Source organism: Varanus komodoensis, unplaced genomic scaffold (genome assembly GCF_004798865.1).
Source record: "Varanus komodoensis strain SLA01 unplaced genomic scaffold, ASM479886v1 scaffold10, whole genome shotgun sequence".
NCBI classification, from domain to species: Eukaryota; Metazoa; Chordata; class Lepidosauria; order Squamata; family Varanidae; genus Varanus; species Varanus komodoensis.
The window spans coordinates 36,432,667-36,452,610 of record NW_025335269.1 but is presented as its reverse complement, the minus strand read 5'-3'; the positions used below and the strand labels follow the sequence as shown (position 1 = coordinate 36,452,610).

At 39.8% G+C, this 19,944-nt stretch overlaps 2 protein-coding genes across 4 annotated transcripts in view; one reads left to right on the top strand and one right to left on the bottom strand.

Annotated features, from left to right (window-relative positions):
• The window catches only part of SH3YL1 (SH3 and SYLF domain containing 1), a 37,079-nt gene extending 35,123 nt beyond the window's left edge, over positions 1-1,956 (bottom strand). For both annotated transcript variants that reach the window (XM_044418847.1, XM_044418855.1), the window contains exon 1: positions 1,829-1,956. In XM_044418847.1, the coding sequence (XP_044274782.1) occupies position 1,829 (1 nt within the window). In that variant the 5' untranslated portion in view covers positions 1,830-1,956. The remainder of the gene's footprint in view (positions 1-1,828) is intronic.
• A 273-nt stretch (positions 1,957-2,229) lies between these two features.
• Positions 2,230-17,711, top strand: ACP1 (acid phosphatase 1). Of its 2 annotated transcripts, none has more exons than XM_044418834.1 (6): positions 2,230-2,361; positions 10,417-10,490; positions 10,735-10,848; positions 11,819-11,880; positions 14,321-14,426; positions 14,526-17,711. In XM_044418834.1, exons 1-6 carry the CDS (start codon positions 2,319-2,321, stop codon positions 14,607-14,609), a joined length of 483 nt encoding a protein of 160 aa, XP_044274769.1. In that variant the 5' UTR covers positions 2,230-2,318; the 3' UTR covers positions 14,610-17,711. The 2 variants fall into 2 exon arrangements, with proteins under 2 accessions (XP_044274769.1, XP_044274759.1); XM_044418824.1 differs by lacking the exon at positions 10,735-10,848 and adding an exon at positions 10,565-10,678.
• Positions 17,712-19,944: the final 2,233 nt, after the last annotated feature.

The window sequence follows — 19,944 nt, the reverse complement described above, 5'->3', positions numbered from 1 at the left end:
CCGTCCCCTTCTTCTTTTGCCATCTATATAGGTTTTAATCTGCAGCCAGGGTGGATCTGGATTTAATTTGTATTATGTTTTATTTTATTTTTCTTATTTATGTAAGCCGTCCTGAGGACGGCATACAAATACTCTAAATAAATAAATAAATAGGTGAGGGAAAGGAGTCTCCCACCTTGGGTGAGAAGAAATGCTTTCCATTAGCATAATATCACCATTCTTAGAATACCAAAAAAACAGAAAACAAAAAACTTGTGCAAAAGTTGGAAACCATCAAACAACCTGCAGCAAGATGGGGCCGGGAGAAGGAAATGGGACCACTTGGGAAACCCAGAGGTCAGGATTAGAACCCCAGTTAGAATGGATGTGGCTCACAGGCTTGAGGTTTAATGCCTCAGCTTTATGCGAATAGGGATCCAGTGCAATACAAGAAAGAACACCATGCCCAGATCATCAACACTTCTTCTTAGTTTATATATCAAGAGAGGGAGGGTTGTGGGGGTCATTTCTTAGAAATGTTGATCAACTCAAAACAATAAAGCCAAATGCCACAGAATTCAAAGGACAAGCATCAACACATGTGCAAACTACTGACTGAATCACTGCATCCTACACTTAATAGCATGTTATTAACATTGTGCAATTTTAAAAAAGCTCCACTGTTTCTCCATTCCTCTGCTGTCAGCAGACAGAAGGAAAGAAGTGGGAGGGGAAAGGGCCTCAAAACAAAACATGATCAGGAAAACAAGTTTATCTGAATACGGATTATAGGCATTTTAGCCTGTACCGGTGCTGTAGAAATCATCGACAAAATCCATGCCATATCTTACTGCCTTTCGCTCTCTTAAGTGCCACATAATGTTTAGTTTGGTAGGGCAATTTTCAAACCTATTTCTTACTTGTATTATGGCTTACATGGACACATACCAGTTTACATAGCAAATTCTATTGTACTTTAAGAACATAGCACCTATAGCAGCTTATGGTGGTTAGCAAGGAAGCTCTCAATTCAAATTCCACCTGAACCTTTAACCAAAGAGTCTTTGACAAGCTCTTAGCTTGCATCCCCAGTCTCCTACCACCAAAATGCAGGTAATAATACTAACATAGATAACAGTCTGTTGTAAAGATTATTTTTGTGACCCTAAACTGAAATGCATGCTATAAAAGCTAGCTGTCATTATTATGGACCATGAAGCATACTTTTAATTAGATGTGGCTGCCTATATGAGGTCATTTATTTCTCAAATAGAAAATCTTGTCAAAAGTGAAGCATATTTAAACCTATTCTTAGTTCTATAACAACATATGAATATAAATAAAGCAACACAAAAAACCTGTGAGGCTTAAGCACACCCAATTTCATTATGGGGGTAGCTTTTTTCTTCTCAATGTATCCTGCCTAAGATCATTTTATAATGAAAAGTAATCAATTTCATGAAGTATTACTTGAATGGTTTGGATCTCCTGTTCCACACATCTGTCAATAGGCTGATCAACTAAACCAGTAACATTAAAATAAACAGCATTTCCAGAGTCTGATTGTAAGCCTCCGATTCTAAAATCGCTCGTTCTTAGCCAGCCTCGCTGTCTAATCAGTGGGTCCAACCATGGGATTTTGAGATTTACTAGGCTCTCATTCTCATGGAACATATAATATACAAATCCCATAAATTTAATCCAGAACTAGTTGTGAAAGAATTATGTAATGAAATGGGAGTGGGGGTTCCCCATTATATACCCTCCCCCATCATATACTTTCTCAGAACTCAAAATGTTTATCATTCCACATTCTTTCTCCTTCGATTAATGCCACCCCTATACTTACTTCTTCCAGGGGGCGCATTCACTCACACCCACTAAAGCCAACCCTGGAAAAGCCTCTCCACCCGCGAAAACTCCGCGTCCAGCTACTCGAGAGAAACAACAACTGCCTCATCGCGCTGCACAGGCCCCGCCTCAAGAAGGCTGCGGCTCACCTGGAGCAGGTGTATTTGCAAGGGGGCATAGGTGGCTGAGCAAGTGCCTGATTCCGATTCTGACCAATTGAAAGGAGAGTGCATGCGACGAAAAGCGAATGAGAAGAAAAGCTTCTGGAAAAAAAACTTTTTTTCCTTTTCAATGGATCAATTTCATTTATTATTTAGCAACACAGGCAGTAGACTCGATATATACAGGCAATACACAGAGACAGACTTTTAAGGGTCTTTTTGGGTGCCGTAAAGCGGCAAAGACGGTTTTACGACGGTTGAGCACTGTTCCGCTTCCTCTCGCGTAAGCGGGCGCTTGCACCTTTGATCGCGGGCGCCTGAGCAAGCATGGCGGCGGGGGAAGTCAAGTCCGTCCTGTTCGTGTGCCTGGGTGAGTGGAGGCTGCGGGAGGAAGCGGGGCGGGCTGGTTCAGCAGGGCGCCTGGTGGCTGTTCCCGCTGCCTTCATAGAGGGAGCGGGGCCGAGGATGCGTGCCGAGGGAAGAGGAGAGGAAGGACGGGCGGGGGAGGCTCACTCATCCTCCCCGTCCCCCTTTAGAGACCGTTACTCGTCCCATAGTAACCTTCTCTTACCGCCCAGCCCCGATTGCCAGAGCGCTTAATTCCCTTCTCGTTCTCCCAACCCGATTGCTCCTAGTTGTAATGTGCCTTGCAGTTTCCCAAGGATTACATCCTACTCATTCCTCTGTGGCAGCAGCAGGAGCTTTTCCGGTAATTCAGTCGAAGTGAATTTATTAGGGCAACTTAGTTCAGCCTCTTCCTGCTCCCTCGAAAAGGAGGTATAGATCGATAGGCAGGGAAGGTGGCGGGGAAGAGGGAGACTGTTATCCTGACACCTGCACATGATGCTGTAAGGGAAGGGAACAGAAAATGAGAGAGGGACTGCTCCCCCCCCTTCTGAATGCGAAGACTGCCTTTGAGAAACTTCTTTTCCCCTGGTAAGTCAGTGAGGTAAAATGCCCAGTAGTAGCCCCTTCCTAATTAATAACTGTACTTTGCAATTGAAATTTTAATTCATTAAGCTGCCTCCCTCCCTTTCCAGTCAGGGTACTGATGTTTCAGGGCTCAGGTTCTTACAGGCCATTCATACAGTTTACTTCCTACTTGCTTTTGGTTGGACTAGCTAAGTTATAGTAGGAAACTGTGTATTGAAGCAGATGGTGATCAAATGTAATCGGTGACTTGGATCTGGAGAAGAGCAAATGGAGTTTCATATAGTGTTTTGCTTTTCTGATTTTTTAAAAATTTTGTTGCAGCCAGTGTAATATTTCTCCTGCATTCAGATGTTTCAGGACAATGTGGGAACTGCAAATGGAGGGAGAATTGGTGGAAATTGCCCCTTCTCATTGTATGTGAGTGAATGCCTACCCATAACAGAGGTAGGCCAAAGCAAGTTGCCCACATCTCTCATAATTTCTTGTAGGGGCTAGAGCAGTTGAGAAGTATGGCAGATATGACAGAGTGGAAAGTGGGGAACCCACCTCAGGACTGCAATGGGCCATTGGCAAAAATAGAGAAGGGATGGGGAGTTAATGCATGCCTCCTGTTGGGAGGCATGGTAAGGCCAGGAAAACAGATGGAGTAGGGAGCACAGAAACTGTTCTGCCCGGACAACCACAGGATTGTCTGACTTAGGGCAATCCAGCTTTTCGTACCTTGAGGTCCACATGAGGACTTTGACACAGAACTCAGGGACTGCACAATGAGTATATTTCCATATTGTAAAGTGTTTGCAATATATTTAATTTAATATCACAGTTAATATATTTCACCATTAAGCAAAGGAGAAAACCGATATGAGGTCTCAGAGTTGGCTGTTCCCACTTGCTTACAGGGATTAAGGGATTAGGGCAGTTGCATAATGTTAAGGTGATTTTAGGACTAATTGAATGAAAATGAATGCTGTGTGGGCCTGTGATCTTAGTAGAGATCCCAAGCAGCTCTTCACTGACCACAGCTCAGGCACAATCACCATTTCTCTCCATGGCCCATCCCTTACTTCCCTGTTTCTCCCAACCAGAAACCTTCCCATGTGACTCTCCAGCTTCTCCCTCCTCCTTGGAATTGGTGTACTGAGCCTTTTGTACTTGAGTTAATGAATTCTCCCCGGGATGCCCTATGCACTCCTGCTGACAAGTGGCACAGGGTGTGCTGGGACGAGCTCTTTTAAGATTGCCAAGCCAACCTGCTCTCTTCCTGAGCCTCAGGAGGAGAGAGGGCCAGGCTGGCAGCCTCAGGAGAGCTTGCTGCAGTCATGCCTCTTCCATTGTAGGGATCTGGACTGGCAGAGGAACAGGGAGGGGGGCTCCAAGTGACAGGAGAGCCACAGAATAAGGTCTTGGGGACAGCATGTGGCCCACGGGCTGCATGTTAGACCAGCCCAATCTGACCAGTATGTTTAGGCAAAAATATGCAAACCATAGAAAAAGTACAGAATTGTGCCATGTGAGTTCACTTTAGTAATTCTGCATGTATCATTTTTTTTAAATATATGCAGTATCTTTTCTTAATCTGTTGAACACCTTTACTTATATTGCTTTTAAAGGCAATAGGAGAGGATAATTTGGTATTGTTTTAAGTTAATATGCAAACGTATGAAAATTGGGAATTTTCAGGTTTCAGACCCTTTCAAATCTTTAAAGTAAAATTTATGTATTTCTTATACTTATATCCCACCTTTCTCCCATCATGGAACTCAGGATGGGCTACTTGTGGTTCCCAAGTTGTCTCTTCTCCAAACTCAGGTCATTCCCAGACTTGTTTAGCTGTACCATAATGGATGCCTTGTGTACCTTTAGACCATATTCTGGACACATACTTTCAGTTTCTGAAAGAAGGGGATAATTCTGCTGCACATGTATGTAAACTCATGCACATGGATATAAAATACAATGTTTTAAAGCAATTATCAGTTTATTAACTTTCCCTGCTTCTGAAGCCAGTGTCGGGTAAGCTGTTTAAGAGTAAATTGAATTCTTTGATTCCCGATTCACATAAAACACTTATTGGTAATGAGCAGAGTGCATTTCCTGCCTTTTCTTTTCTCTAATGAGCCAGAATTTGAAGTTCACTTATGGATCCCAGACTGTTAGGCAAGTGCCAAACCAGGATCCTTATTCAGGTATAGTGGTAGACTTTTCTGTCCTAATGAGTTTTTTGTTATTTTAATTAAAAATTATTTAAGCCAAGCAGAAATAATTGCATAACACACTGCTCATTACAATAAATCAGATGGCTTAGCTTAATGTTTGCTATTAGAACATTTTGTGTAGCAGGCATCAGTAACATGGTAGAGTTGGTGTCAAAGTGCCCCTGTTTTTCCATCTGTGAAATTTAGGGGCATATTTATTACATGGCACTTGTTACTTTTACATTTCTTTTATGTTGGTTTAACACTGGTCAAATATCATTCTGCAGTCTGTTTTCAATTTGTAACAGGATTAGAAGATTTTGTTCTACATAACATGAAATATGAGTAGTAGATATTCTTTACTTAGCAGACTGTAAGCTTCTTAATAATTGAAATACATATCTGTGACTCTCTTGTGCTGTTAACAAATGATTACATAACGTGGAGAAGAAATGGTAAAAGAGTGACAACATTAAGGAACTAGGAGTTCATGTCTTTCACTCTTTGAGCATGGAGGAATGCTATGCACTGGTAACAAAGTCTTTTGAGGGACCATGTGCCTCCGGGTTATCATGTGTTTTATGAGAGGACCAGTAATGCCAAAGGAAGCTTATTCATCATCATCACTGGTCTACAACTACAAGAAAATATTGAGTTTGCCCAAAGCAACAATCTTGGTTGATACAGCATAATCACAAAATCAGCACCCTCAAGTCAGGTGAGCCTAGCATGCTTCAGAGGGTACTCTAGGATTTTCTGAAACAGAAGGATTCCAAACCTTATGGAAAGTTATGAAAAGGCTTCTCTGATAGGAAGAATTGTAGTGGTTCAGAACCTCCACAAAAGGAGATATTGAGGAAACCTTTCTAAAATAACTTGAGTTCCAGCATTTCAAAATATTATTGTCCCTATCCTACATATCATCTGGCTGTAGGTAAGCTGCACTGGAACTTGTTTTCAAGAAAGGATTTTCAGGATACAGCCTGAAACAAAGCAGCCTAGTTCATATGGCAGTATTTGCCTATGCATGTGCAGGCCATGCTCTGCATGTTTATTCAGAATTTTTACTGTGTTGTGGGACATATTCCAATGTGCATAATATTGTAGCTTAATGCCATTTAGTACTCTAATGTCCCTGTGAAGTTTTACTGGGAGAACAAATTGGAAGAAACATGAACATCCCATGCACGATCAGCATTGAAATTACCCAGGAACATGAAAGTATGACAGAAATTTAGTAGAAACCACAATCCTTTGACTAATGCTTCTGTGTCCTAATTACTTTGTTTTGGATGGAGATTTTGTGTGTGAGAAATTAACCATTCTGAAAAATGTATGCACATCAGTAGAAAGGGGTAGATCTCTAAATAGGATCATAGTTCATAGCTGTATAGTTGAGGAAACTCACATCCAGAAGAATTGTCCTAACTAGATTGTGCTTGAAATACATATCTAGATGTGTTCATATTACAGGAAGAAAAATGTCTGTTAATTCCTAGATGGTGAGGCAGTTTAGATTGTTGTCTGGGATACTGAGGTGGGAAGAGAAGACTGGAGAGGGAACATGGTAGGAATAAGTCAGTACTTGTTCCCTCTCCTCCCAAGTAATGCAGTATATTTCCTCATTGAGGCCCACTCAGTTTATTTTACTAGTATGGAGCTAGAAGAATGTAGCTTTTCTTGTAGTACAGCAATTGAATTGTGGCCTGAATTAAAAAACAAAAACAAAGCCACTGACACCACACTAGTTACTCCTCGGGGTTAAAATCCAGAAATGGCTGGGCTTTGGTTTATTGGTAATTTACAATTGGATGTGCTGACTAAACTGTCTTTTGTGAATATAGGCTTCAAACTGTGTATGTTTAAGTCAATAGAACAAGCACCTGGCATTGCTACTGGAAACCAGTGAAGTCTCTGGAATATTGATGTATATTAGCTTCCGGCCTTCTACTTTGGTCAGAAGTTGAACAACTAAATTGTGCTAGCTTATCTTCTGTTTCCAAACAGCCTTCAAGGCATGTCATGTGGAATTCCTTCACAGGCATGAATGATATTTGGCAGCTCTACTGCCTTACTTTCCTGTAATGCCAGATGTATACAATTGATAAACTGTCAAAATGTTCTTGAGAAACTCACTGTGCACTAAATTAGTTTTCAAACTGAAAGCAGGCCATGGGAACAATGTTACTTAACAATTGTAGGGATTTAAAAGGTCATTGATTTAACAGTGGCAAAAAATGCCTTTGTTACGAAGGACCATCACATATCTGGCATAGCACTGCTTATATGGGTTCCCTCTAGCAGCCTTCTCCAACTTGGTGTCCTAATTCAGTTTTAGCTTCTAACTGGCTAGGGATGATGGGAGTTAAAGTCCAAAACATTTGGAGGGTACCACATTGGGGGAGGCTAGGGAGTTTATATGGGGGGCAGGGGAGATAACTGAAGTCATTGTAGTGCTTGTTCTCTTGAGGTTATAAATCTCTGTGTCATCTTTATGCCTTTTAAAGCAATTAGTTGGAATACTGATTCATGGGCATCTTAGAATATATCATCTTATTAGCATTGTGGAAAGAGGAGGACTACTTCTTCATTTTCCCTGGAGATATTCCTGCCCCTCTTTGTGTCTTGGTAGCCATTATTACTTTTTGTGCACTTATACGTCACAGTTTCTATATTATATGGTCTAGTGACCATGGCACAATAAATCTCTGATACTCCCTACTCTAGATGTTCTGGGCAATGCTGTCTTGCCAAAACTCCTGCAGAGACAGGACTCAGGTTAGGAGGAATGGAAAAAGAAAGAAGGCCAAACACTGTTGTGTGCCTGCATCCCGGCAAACTTCAGGCACACTCATGGGAGACTCCCTGTGCTGGTTCTACCGGTGATTCCGATTTTGAATATGAGACTGTTTCAAAACAGAGGGAGATTAGCCCAAGAGCAGGCGGGGGTGACCTGTCAACCCAGCTGTGGGAATGTTGGAGAATTACAGCTTGAGGGAGGAGATATGGAAATAGGGAGTGTCTCTTCTTATTGCAAATGATACCAACGTTCACACAGTGAAAAATCCTTCAAGAATGGAAAAGGCAATTAAATACCTTTATTTGGAATGGAGGGTGGGGGGGGGAGACAAAGATTAGATTTAAAGTCCTACAAAAGAGAGGAGGTCTCAGTACCTAATATCATGTTATATTATTATGCAGCTTGATTTGGATTACAGATGGGTTATAATTCCTACTGAAATATTAGTGAAATTGGAAACACAGATTTGGAAGAAGGAACCAGTCAAAAAAGCTTTAATACAAAAGAATATCCATGCATTTAGACATGGTTTAATAGGAACTTGGTGATCTAGAGGAAGAAGAATTACCCTTCCAATTTCACCTCTGATGTCTCCAATAGATCCATATTATGATAAGTATTTTAGGAAAGGCAATGATTTTATAATATATGGATATAAGATTGATCAACAAAGAGGAATCAAGCCTTGGCAAAAACTAAAAGATGAAGGAAAAAAGATAGAATAGATTCTTTACTACCAATTGGTTACAGAATTGAAAAGGGAAATTCAAGCAGAAAAGGGCACTATAAGCTACCTGACATATTTTGAAACGTTTGATAACACAGCAAAAAGACCACTTATTGGGACATATTTGTAAGCAATTGCTCCAATATGATACTGAAACTGAACAAGTTAAAATATGTATGATAAGAAGGATGCAGAATTTTGAGGAGGAAATAGCTTTCTGTCGATGGGAAACTTTGTGGACTAAGGATATAACATTTATAGCTAGCCCAAGCACTAAGAGAAAGTACAAGATGTTTTTTATTGGTATATTACACCAAAAATATTGAGAAAAAGGATAAGAATTATAATAGAAAGTGCTGGAAACATACTGAAGTGGATGGGACCTTTTACAATATGTGGTGGATGTATAATCACAGTTTTAAAAATTGAAATAAATACACACAGAAATAAAAAAAATGAAAATTAATTTTCCTATGAATGCTAAGAATATGCTACTGAGTATTGTACCAGAAATTCTGCCAAGGAGTTATTGTAATGGCAGCTAGAGTTATAATAGCATCAAAATAGAATGCAGAAGACTACCTTTCTGAAGATTGGAAAAATAGACTAGCTGAATATGCACTATGGCATATTGTAGCTACATAAACAGAACGGCCAAAGAATTTCATGATAAATGTGCCTTCCATTTATCCATTTATAAATGGGATTATAAATTTATAATCCATTTATAAATTATTATATATACTTAATAGAGCTTGTAAAAATATCAGTGAATTATAACTTCAATACCAATGCTTTTTTGTTGTTTGAAATCAATTTAAAAGGAATGGAAAATAAGTATTAAGAATTATAAATTAGAATAATTGCTCTGTTAGTTTCAGTTAAGTGCTAATTAATTAGAACTGAATGTAGAAAAGAACAGTTACTGACTTTTTTGAAATTTTTAAATTTTGGTATCATATGTAATATTTGTGTAAGATCCCTTGGTATCCTTTTTCTTTTTCTGTATTCTACTTTTTATGAAAATAATGAAAGGGAGGAAAAAAAGAAATGGGGAGTCTCTCCAATGGAGAACTCTCACCCCCTGAAGAAGCAGACCTGGTTGCTCGCTATTATCATCAGAGGGAAGACCAATTAGGCGCACAGCCTGAAGAACAGAGACTTGTCTGTTTTCACTCGAATCTCTCTCGGGGTTGAGATACAGAATGGCTCATAAAGAGAGCTTCAGGAAACAAATGATGAAAAGGGTTCAACATTCCACTTTGTTTATGCTCAGAGACTCTTGTACAACAAGAAAGATCATTAAGCAAAGCAATGCTGGTGCAGCTGATATTGTCTGGAGGGAGAAACTCAGATCACAACAAATATGGATGGAGGCCAGTCAGAAGTGGAACAATGAATGGTTGGCTCCTCCAGGCAGCATCCCTCAAATATAATAAACTGCTGCTTGCAAGCCATAAGAGGCAGCCTATAAATAATTTTAGAGGGTAGATAGAGAAGGAACACAGGAAGCTGGCATGGTAGGAAGACTGCACTGAAGATGAAGCCAAGAAGCTCTTTGGCTTTCTCAAGGTGGGGAGTGAACCAGGAGCTAAAGAAAGGAAAGACAACTTGAGTAGCCCTTGTGCTCAAGCAGAAGCCAAAGAAAGTTGAGGTTTGTCCCCACCTCTTCGCATTATCTATTAGTGACCACCTAGAATTTTTCAACTAAAAGCACTTGTGTGTAAGATTATATTTTAGAGTCACTGGACTGAATCTTTATTTCTACAGGGAATATTTGCCGATCTCCCATAGCCGAAGCTGTTTTTAGAAAACTTGTAACTGAGGAAAACATTGAAAACAAGGTAAATTTTATTTTAGTCACTGACACCATCTTTCTGTTAGTATTATATAAATATTTTACTTTGTTTTTCTGTAGTGGAGGATAGACAGTGCAGCAACATCTACATATGAAATAGGAAATCCTCCAGATTATCGGGGCCAGAACTGCATGAGGAAACATGGCATTTCCATGAATCATATTGCCAGGCAGGTACTGTGCCAGTATTCCTTTCAACGTGTGTGTGCGTATGTTCTTATTGTTTGCAGTGGATGATAGACAGCGCAGCTGTTTCTGACTGGAATGTGGGACGCTCCCCAGATGCAAGGGCTTTAAGCTGCTTAAGAAATCATGACATTCAGACGGCCCACAAAGCACGGCAGGTAGAAAGAGCGTTGCATTCTTTTCCAGAAACCATGGGTGCATGTTAATACTGTAATTCTCCCCCACCAGTCTGGTGGCATCACTCTTTGAAATGACAAGTAATAAATGGCTGAATCCTTCAGTGCAGACAGAAGAGGGGTGGGGAGTCTTTTTTATCCAGTGCCTGGCAGGTTAGGTAAGGCCAGGGTGCTGGCCCCTCCATGGTTGTGGCCTTCCATTGTGGGATAATGAGCAGCGCGGCGAATCATTTGTCTGCCACTTGGAGGAGCTGCTCCTTCCGGGCTCAGCCAGGCTGGATGCTTTTTCTTACGCCATCCCAACTGGGGAGTCAGTGATCAGAGATATCAGTGGGGAAGACTTCTGCCTTGCAGCAGTGTACAAAGGGTGCAAAGGGAAAGTCCTTTCAGGAGCAGACGGGGGAAACCTCTGCAGGCCAGATGGATTACTGCAACCTACTCTAGGTCGGATTTGCTCCTCCCTTGCCTTCACTGATTGGACCAGTGAGGAATAAAGCTGGCTTGGTGCTCACTGGGGGCCTGGAGGTAGGGAGGCCAGCTCCACCATCATCCAGCCCCTTGGTTTAGTCCCAGTAGGCTGTTTGGGGCCTGGAACTTTTTCCCCTCACCCTGTTGCATAGAACCAGACATACAGGAACAAACCATGCCTTCTGAAGACACAAACCGCTTAGATCAAGGACCTGAAAGCTACTTTAGGCATCTGGAAGATGGGGCTTGTTCATTCTTCCTCTGCTTATGTCAGGTCCGTATTTGATTAAAGTAAATTAGTTTTGAAAGTTCTGTAAACTTCAAAAACAGTTATATTTCATGGAAGACTATTAACACTTTAGATTTAATTGCTTTACAGTCTAATTCTGTATGTATCTATGCAACTATAACAACTCTTATTAAATGTTGCCTATCGATACAGATTTCTGCAAGAGAATGCTTACACATGTTTGTTGAATTATAGGTCACAAAGGATGATTTCCTGACATTTGATTATATGCTTTGTATGGATGAAAGCAACCTACGGTAAGTTGTAAAAAAAGTGCTTTTTCCTGATATATTAAATTTCGTGTCATTGCAGCCTGAAAGTTCAAGTGTACTATATGTACTGCATGCAGTGACATTCATCATTAAGTGGAAGCAAAAGCCATTAGACGTTTTTGTACAACATGCTTCTTCCAAAAGAAGGGTCTCCGTGGACTCTGAAACACAGTGGCAGTGTGCCTGTGTTACTTCAGTGAAAAAATGATTACCAGGTTTCCCTACAACAGAATGGGCTTGTTCTGTGAATGTGGCTGTTCTAGGTGTGTTACAAGCCAGGGTTCTGAAAAGGTGCTAGTCTCCATTACATATATTTCCTTCCCCTCCGTGTTGCCAGGTATAAGGGCCAACATTTTGCCATTTCACTTGAATGTTTCTGCATAATGTTCATAATTACTCATGTGGCACTATGTACAGAGGCATAGTTGCATAAAACTATATGTCCATTGGATATTTGTTTATAAAATGAAAGTATCATTTTAAAGCATATGTGTGTTTCATGTAACTGGGAGGAGCAGTCATCTCTTTTTGGTTTGGAAGAAAGGGGACGTATAGAGTTCACTGCATTTCCCTAATGGACAAATTCTAACTTTGCCTGTTCCACAATACTGTGTATCACAAAGCCACCCTAGCTGGTCAGCTTTAACAAAACAAAGACTTTAGTCAGAAAACCCTTTGCCCTGATGTGCTTGGAAAGAGAGAGAGAAGACAAGCCCTGACAATATCATTATTTTTACTCAATTTGTTTTATATTCCAGACACACACACACACACACACACACACACACACACGTATGTATATGTATTCATGTAGAGGGGACTGCTTAGCTAGGTTTTTACTCGGTGAGGTATGCCAGATTCAATCTATTTTATTCAGCCATTTCTTTAACTCTTCCTCCGCTCATGAGATGAGTGATGGAGAGAATTAGTTGCTGCTCAAAACTTCACATACTGTTTTCATCTGCTTAGTGTAACTGCAAAGCTCTGAGCCATTCCCACTAGGAACATTGTATGGATAAGGATACAGCAACAATTTTGTCATTCTAGTTGTAGACCCATTGATGCTGGTGATACTATGAAGTCTACAAAAGACTTGCTGCTCCAGTGTCAACTCCCACCTTAAAAGTGGCCTTGTCTTGCAGAGTTCCCTGCAATCTCCCATTTTCCCTTAGCAGTGATATTTGGAGGCTACAGAGAAGATACTTTATTGGGCTTCTTGGAGAATAAGGATGTTGTAATTTTACCATCTCCAAACATCTCTCAAACTTGGAAGTGCACAGTCATTGTAGAAATTCCAGAGTTATCACAGGAGGAAATTGCCCATCTCCTACTTAGAGAGCTGCCAAGAAGGAATTGAGCTCCCTTGTTATCCAAGAAGCATTTGGGTTAAAGAAGCTAATGTTACTCTGCTCACCCTGTGCCTCTCCCTGCAATGCCCCCAGAGGTCCCTGTGACTTGTAGGAGCTTCTTGATGGAAGTCAAAGCATGCTTGATGGAGCCACCAGATCATATGTGATCTTTTAGTCAGCTGCTGCTAGGCATTTCTGTTAAGGAACACATGTTATTTGTACTGTCTTGGATGCTTAGGGTTAAGCTGCAGGTTCTTATCGAATAAGGATAACTTGAGAGTATCAAATAGTTTTCTTGATTATTGGAAGCACTCTAAGAAGAGCTTTAACCTTAAAATCAGTCTACACCTTTTAAGATAGATAAAGATAAATACATGGGAATTTAGCCTAGCTGCTTAGGTCAGTGATAGACCTTCAGCCAGGGCCACTGCCAAGGTTTATGACTTGAAGTGGTTCAGTGAAAATCACTGCATTTGAATGATGCATTCCTCTGTGTGTGTAGACAGCGAGTTCCTACAACTCCTGGCATTCAGCAGTCAGTTCGGCTGGCTGAGGAATGCTTGGAGTTGTAGGATTTATGTATAACATGTATAGGTTTGCAGCCCAAATGAACTGGAAGCTAAATAAAAGTACAGTGGACACGTGACAGTGTTACCTTTATTATTTCAAAAATAAACAAACCATGAACAACATTTCAACAGCACCTGATGCTTGACAGTGAAAAATCAGAAATTAAAACGAATTAGAGAGGGAAAAATTATGAATCGTTGTCACTGGCAAAAAGCCCTTTAGTCTTATTGTCCTTGCTCCAGTCACATGTTGTTGTGTTATGTTTTGGGCCAGCTCTGCCCTAGCTGGTGCTTTCTGGATAAGTAAAAGTCCCAACACATCTGGATGGCAACAGGTCAGTGAAGGTGAATTAGACAATGTTAAGTTTTGCCTTGTATGTGTGGCCTTATTCCAGACAGTACAGGTTGCTATGAGATTTATTTGTTTTATGTATTTCAAATTGTAAGAACATACTGTTTCCAGCTATGCCATATGTGATGGTGAAACATTTCTTAATTACATTGTAGAGATTTGAAACGAAAAGGCAATCAAATTAAAAACTGCAAAGCTCAGATTGAGCTGCTTGGGACATATGATCCACAGAAACAGCTCATTATTGAAGATCCATACTACGTAAGTACCTTAATCCATATAATTCTTTCCAGTTCAGAATCAACGTAATAAAGAAATCTGTCTGATGTATTTTCTCTTTTGTGTTTCTTTTTTCTTTAGGGTAGTGATGAAGATTTTGAAACTGTTTATCAGCAGTGCCTTAGATGCTGTAAAGAGTTCTTGGAGAAAACAAGTAATATTTAGCCATCCTGTAAAATTATTAATCGAGTATGTTAATTGACATTAAATTGTGATACTTCTTACCTAAAATAGATCTCATTTGAACATTATTAATTTTAATTGTGTATTGCAGCTATTGTATATATCCTACTTGAGATGCATCAGGTCTTCAGAAGGTGTATTCACCTTGATCAGATGTCCATGTAAGGGGAAAATTGTCCAATGCTAACAGAATAAATGTGTGTGATTTGTAGCATACATATTTTACATAATATGTATACGGAATCTTGTGTACATGCACTAAATATACACTCATCCATTTTCTGATGCTATTGTTAAATATGGAACCTTTAACCCTAAACATCTTGCTTAAAATTACATTTACTTCTTGAAATAGCATAAATACACAGGTTGTTATGTTATGTTTTCACAGACAATTAAGTGCAGTAAGCTGATGAACTAGTAGATTTTACTTCCCTTTAGTACTTCTAAATAAACAAAAATTAAACAGGGAGGTAAACTAGCAGAAAAAATAGCCATTTGTAATGTAATGATTTTCAGCCCTAACGAGTAGATGTGATATGTGGACTTTGTAATTCTGTAGAAACTCAGGAAGTCCTGAGTATTTGTTGCATAGTTAGCTTTTAGCCCTAGTGATTGCTAAGATGATGCTTGAAGACAGTAATTGCCCTGTGAAGCATCAGATACATGAATCAGCTGCATAGGTTGAGTGCTCTGGTCACTTCCTGCTCATACCCAGTGCTAACAGAAACAAAATAAGTAACATAAATGTGTCTATCTTTTATAGCATATACACGCTGCAAAATTTTAGTTACTGTGGCACAGAATGTAGACCTTGAATTTAGTATGACGTTTTTAAAGACAAATATCTAATGGTGCTGAAAGAAGGAGTAGAAGGCCAGTCAGCTGTGATCTCCCTCTTGCTTTTCATGAGCATGTTCGCATCCCTACTTTGTAAAAGGACTTGAGGCTGGATTTTCATATTAGATGTTTTCCTTAGCATTTTCAGGGTCAACTTTCCATGGCTAACACCCATGTTGACCCCTCCTTCTTTATATGTGTTTGCAGTCTCCTGTTTCTTATTGCTAAGATGCATTTCTCAACCATCATGCAGAAACTATTATGTTTCCACTATGCTTTTCTTCCCCACTCTGCCAAATACTTCTTGATCACGTGTTTTTAAATAAATGATAAACAGGTATGCCAGTTACTGCTAATCTTCCAAACTTCTTATTGAATTACCTGTAGGGAACTTCAAATGTTCTCTAGTCTTTTTCCTTTAAAATAGATCTATCAGGGCTGTTTCTTTTTTATCTGCTCTTTTGAGCTCAATCCTTAATGCTGTATAAAGGTCCAGGGAACATATTGCTGGAATCTTGCCATTCCATGCCACAGCATAGGCTGCACTGAGGCAGGCTGTCTTTGAAGAACTAGCTAATACAAGCTTTTGATAAGATTAAGGTGCAATCCTGTGGCCTCCCAGTGTCACAGGGTATAGGATTACTTGGAACCCCAACTATGAGGACCTGTAACCTCAGAGTTAGCATTTCGAAGGCCAAACCCCAACCCTGCCTCCCTTTTACTGGCACAGAAAGAGCCATGCCAGCTGCCTTCTAAATATGTACCTGGGCCTAGGAGAGGGAGCCAAGGGGGGAACTGGGGATAATAGCTGACTGCATTTCCCATTTACAGCCCGGCTTCCTTCCATGCATAATCTAGATAGCAAAAAATGGCTATGTGGACGAGATGCATGGCACAACTCATTGCAGTGGTGGAGACTGCCACTGTGCCTCTCTCTCTCTCCATTGGATATATATAAGTCTTACCTGCATCAGTAGCAGAGGGCATTGGATTGCATCCTGAGTTCTTGAATGCAACCTGATGCTTAAGCTGTCGGGGCACAATGATACATCATGGGTTATCATCACTTCTCCCTTTCCAGAGAATGCCTGTCCATCCTTGGATTGCTTCTTCAAAAGTGAGCCAAGAAAAACCTTCTGTTACACAGAAGCAGGCAACAAAAGGCATAATGTGCTGAGATCTTATGATTGTACATAAAAGCAATAAAGGACATAAGATGTATGTACAAAAGCATATTCTTGAACTCTAATGTGTCCTCAAATAATAAATAGCCAGACATAAAATAACACATAGCAAATACTGAAGGATGCTCATATGAATGACAGTTACTGCACATGCACAAATTTCCCTTCCCTTTACTTCTAGACCTCCAATTTGCATCTTTTTTCCTTGCTTGTTTTGTTTTAAGAACGGTCAGGGAATGAAGATGCCAAAAGTGTGTGGTGGTGGAGTGAGGAGTAACTCCCTCTCTTTTCCAGAGTAGTTCAAGACTCGGGAATGGTGAAAAAGTAGAGGGCACTAATTATCCCCAGAACCACCCTCTGGTGCATCTTTTGTTGCTTCCCCCAGTTTAGTGGTGCTTTTCCACTGGCAACTTGGCTACTTGACCTTGATAACTGTGCACAAATTAGCTTATATGCAGTCTTGTTCTTTCCTTACTGTTGCCTACTCCACTTCCCTTTGACAGCTGAAACAAACAAGGAAACAGACCAGACAAGGTTACACATACCAGACAGCTCTAAGAGTACGCTTGAAAGACCAGTAAAAATAATTTTAAAAAATTATGAACACTGTTACATAATTTTCAGAACTGAGATTTTTTTTAAGTGTGATTTTTTTTTGAGGCTGTGAAAAAGAAACAGCAGAAAATGAAAAGGGCAAAAGGCAAGGAGCGGCAAAATGTTCCTGCGGTGAAGGTAGCAAGAATACTGCTGAAGCTGGCTGATTTGTGGGGAGAACAAGCCATAGTAAACCCAGTTATCTGGCAGGAGTACTGTGGGTTGTTCAGTGAATGACCAACCCACCGTGGCTTATTCACAAGGTGGTTTAGCATGATGTGCAAACCTACCCTATTGTTTTTTCCACCTATTTTAATAGCCGTGATTTCTCTTAATAGGATGTTATGCTCAAGAGCTGCTAAAGCACAGCTTTATTTTAAATGTTCACTATTTCCAAAAAATTACAGCTATAATTGTCAGGCCTGTGAATTGAACTTTCCAGACCAAATAAAATAATTCAACTTAACTTTGTCTGACCTTGTAAATATTTTCATTCATGTTGTGGGTAGTTTGTGTCCACATCTCATAAGTAGTCTGTTCATGAAAGAAGATAACCATCTAAATTCCTGATCGAAGTATACACAGAAATTTTTTCTGTGATTGCTGTCAAACTTTAGAAAATATTTTTTTTTTCATTTCAAATCTTTTGTGTTATGGATATTAGAATGAATGCTGTGGTTGGTCATTATTGCTTTCTTTAATAGTGTCTCATGGTAACAATATACTACTAATACATGTGCTACAGTATACTCATAAGAAAAAGATACATGAGCCAAGCTTGTTACCTTCATGAATTAAATGTACACAGTTGAATTGAATAGCATGTTTTAACCAATAATTTTTGTGAAATGATTTTTCCTTAGTGTTTATCACTGTTAACCTTAATGCAATTTGACTGTCAGCATTTGTGTTACAGCTACTCTTTGAAATGAATTCTTATAGTACTGACTGATCCAAGTCAACTTCCTTGAGATGTTTAACCGCACATGAGCTGTCTCTGTGGCAAATACAGATAACTACTATTGATCTCTCCATTATGTTTCATTCAGAAAAGCTTCAGCTCATGATACATCTTCTAGGAACTGAATTTGACATGTGTTCCTTCTACCAGGTACAAGGTGTTGGCGGAGCAGAATCTTAATTGATCAGTGATTGCTGTCAATCTGTGCATGTTTATAGGTTGATAGTTTTAGAAATATAAAGGGAAAACATCTCAGCTGTGCCTGCATTGGGAGGTATTCTATTCAATTTTTTGGGGTGGAGTTGAGGATGAGACTACCCCTGGAAATTGTAAGCAAAATTGTTAGCAGAATTTGAAATTACTAGTCACGTGGACATTACCTGGTCCCATAGTGGAAGCATGCCAAAATACCCACTTCCATAGAGGAGCAAGCCAAAATTTTGAATCATAAAAGGCTACTTTATGAACAGTGAGGAAATTATGTCTACCAACCTCTTAAATTCTTAACTGTCATCAGACATACAGGAAGGAGTTAATATTTCCAGAAAGGTCTTGACAGTTCTTCACCTGAAGCTGCTGAGTAGACTTAGCAGTCATGGAATAAAAGGAACTGATTAAAAGGACAGGGTGCAAAACACAATATATGGACAATTATACGAAATTGGAGAGATCCAAGGATCTCTCGGGATTTATGGTTGGTCTGGAGCTGACCACCCTATATGAATCAGTATGAATCATACTTGACTCTATCTTATCTAGGTCCAAAAGACAGAAACCTCCCTTTTCCAAGTTCCCAAGGACACAAGGGGACAGTAGAGAAGCCCACCACAGAAGATCCTCCCACTGGGACTCTTAGCTGGACATCCTCAAGGTCACAAGATTAGTACACTTGAGTTTTTTTCTTTCTTCTCCTATAATTCCTAGACCTTTGGGGCCACCTACTGAAAGTGATTGACACTAGATTTAGGAAACCTAAAAGAAAATGTGACTTCAAAGACAGCATAATTCTTTAAGAAGTTTATTACCATGAAATATGGTTATGTCCACTCATTTAGATAACTTTTTAAAAAGGATTAGGCAAACTCATGGAGCATAGTTTAGCAAAAGCTTTTAGCCATTATTACTTCTCGGTTCCAAGGAGTGTACCACTGAACCCCAATAGCGTATGTTAGTGCTTGAGGACTGTCAAGAATTGAATGTTGAAACAGATGGTTCTTTATGTATCTGATTTAATCTTAGGTCCTTCCTTAGGTTTCTTAGATCCCTCTTACTAGCCTCAAAAGAACAGCTTCTATACTCAGCTAATGAATGAAATGGAGGAGGTTTGCAATAGTTTGCATTCTTCATCTGTAGTCTGATGGTCCATCTAGGCTTACCATTTTGAAGAAGCAACAGAAGCATTTGTGCTCAAGATTCAAAACACTCTTGCTTTAAGCATAATACTGAAATCTCTTTCATCTAGCTTGAAGGTGGTGGTATCCATTTTGTGCAAATGGGTGAAGCAGACCTATAGTTACCATTGTGACTGATTTGTGGAAAAGGGAGTGGGTTGTTATTCTGAAAACTAATTCCAAGGACGCTGTTGAAACAGACCCCCAAGTAGTTTTCATGTGTGCTGTCTCCCCTTGTGTAAGGTGTCACATCACTTTAAAAAAAGACTTTTTCATTAGCTTTGTTTTGCATTGAACTGCTAGTATATAATTTCATATCTTCAAAACTACAGCTAGGAAGTGTGAAA

What these genes read in the sequence shown, in the direction of transcription:
- ACP1 (XM_044418834.1), top strand. Translation starts at nt 2,319, where the DNA reads ATGGCGGCGGGGGAAGTCAAGTCCGTCCTGTTCGTGTGCCTGG. An exon ending in AGGAAAACATTGAAAACAAG is followed by an intron (nt 10,491 to 10,734) that starts GTAAATTTTATT and finishes TATTGTTTGCAG; the next exon opens with TGGATGATAGACAGCGCAGC. An exon ending in CGGCCCACAAAGCACGGCAG is followed by an intron (nt 10,849 to 11,818) that starts GTAGAAAGAGCG and finishes GTTGAATTATAG; the next exon opens with GTCACAAAGGATGATTTCCT.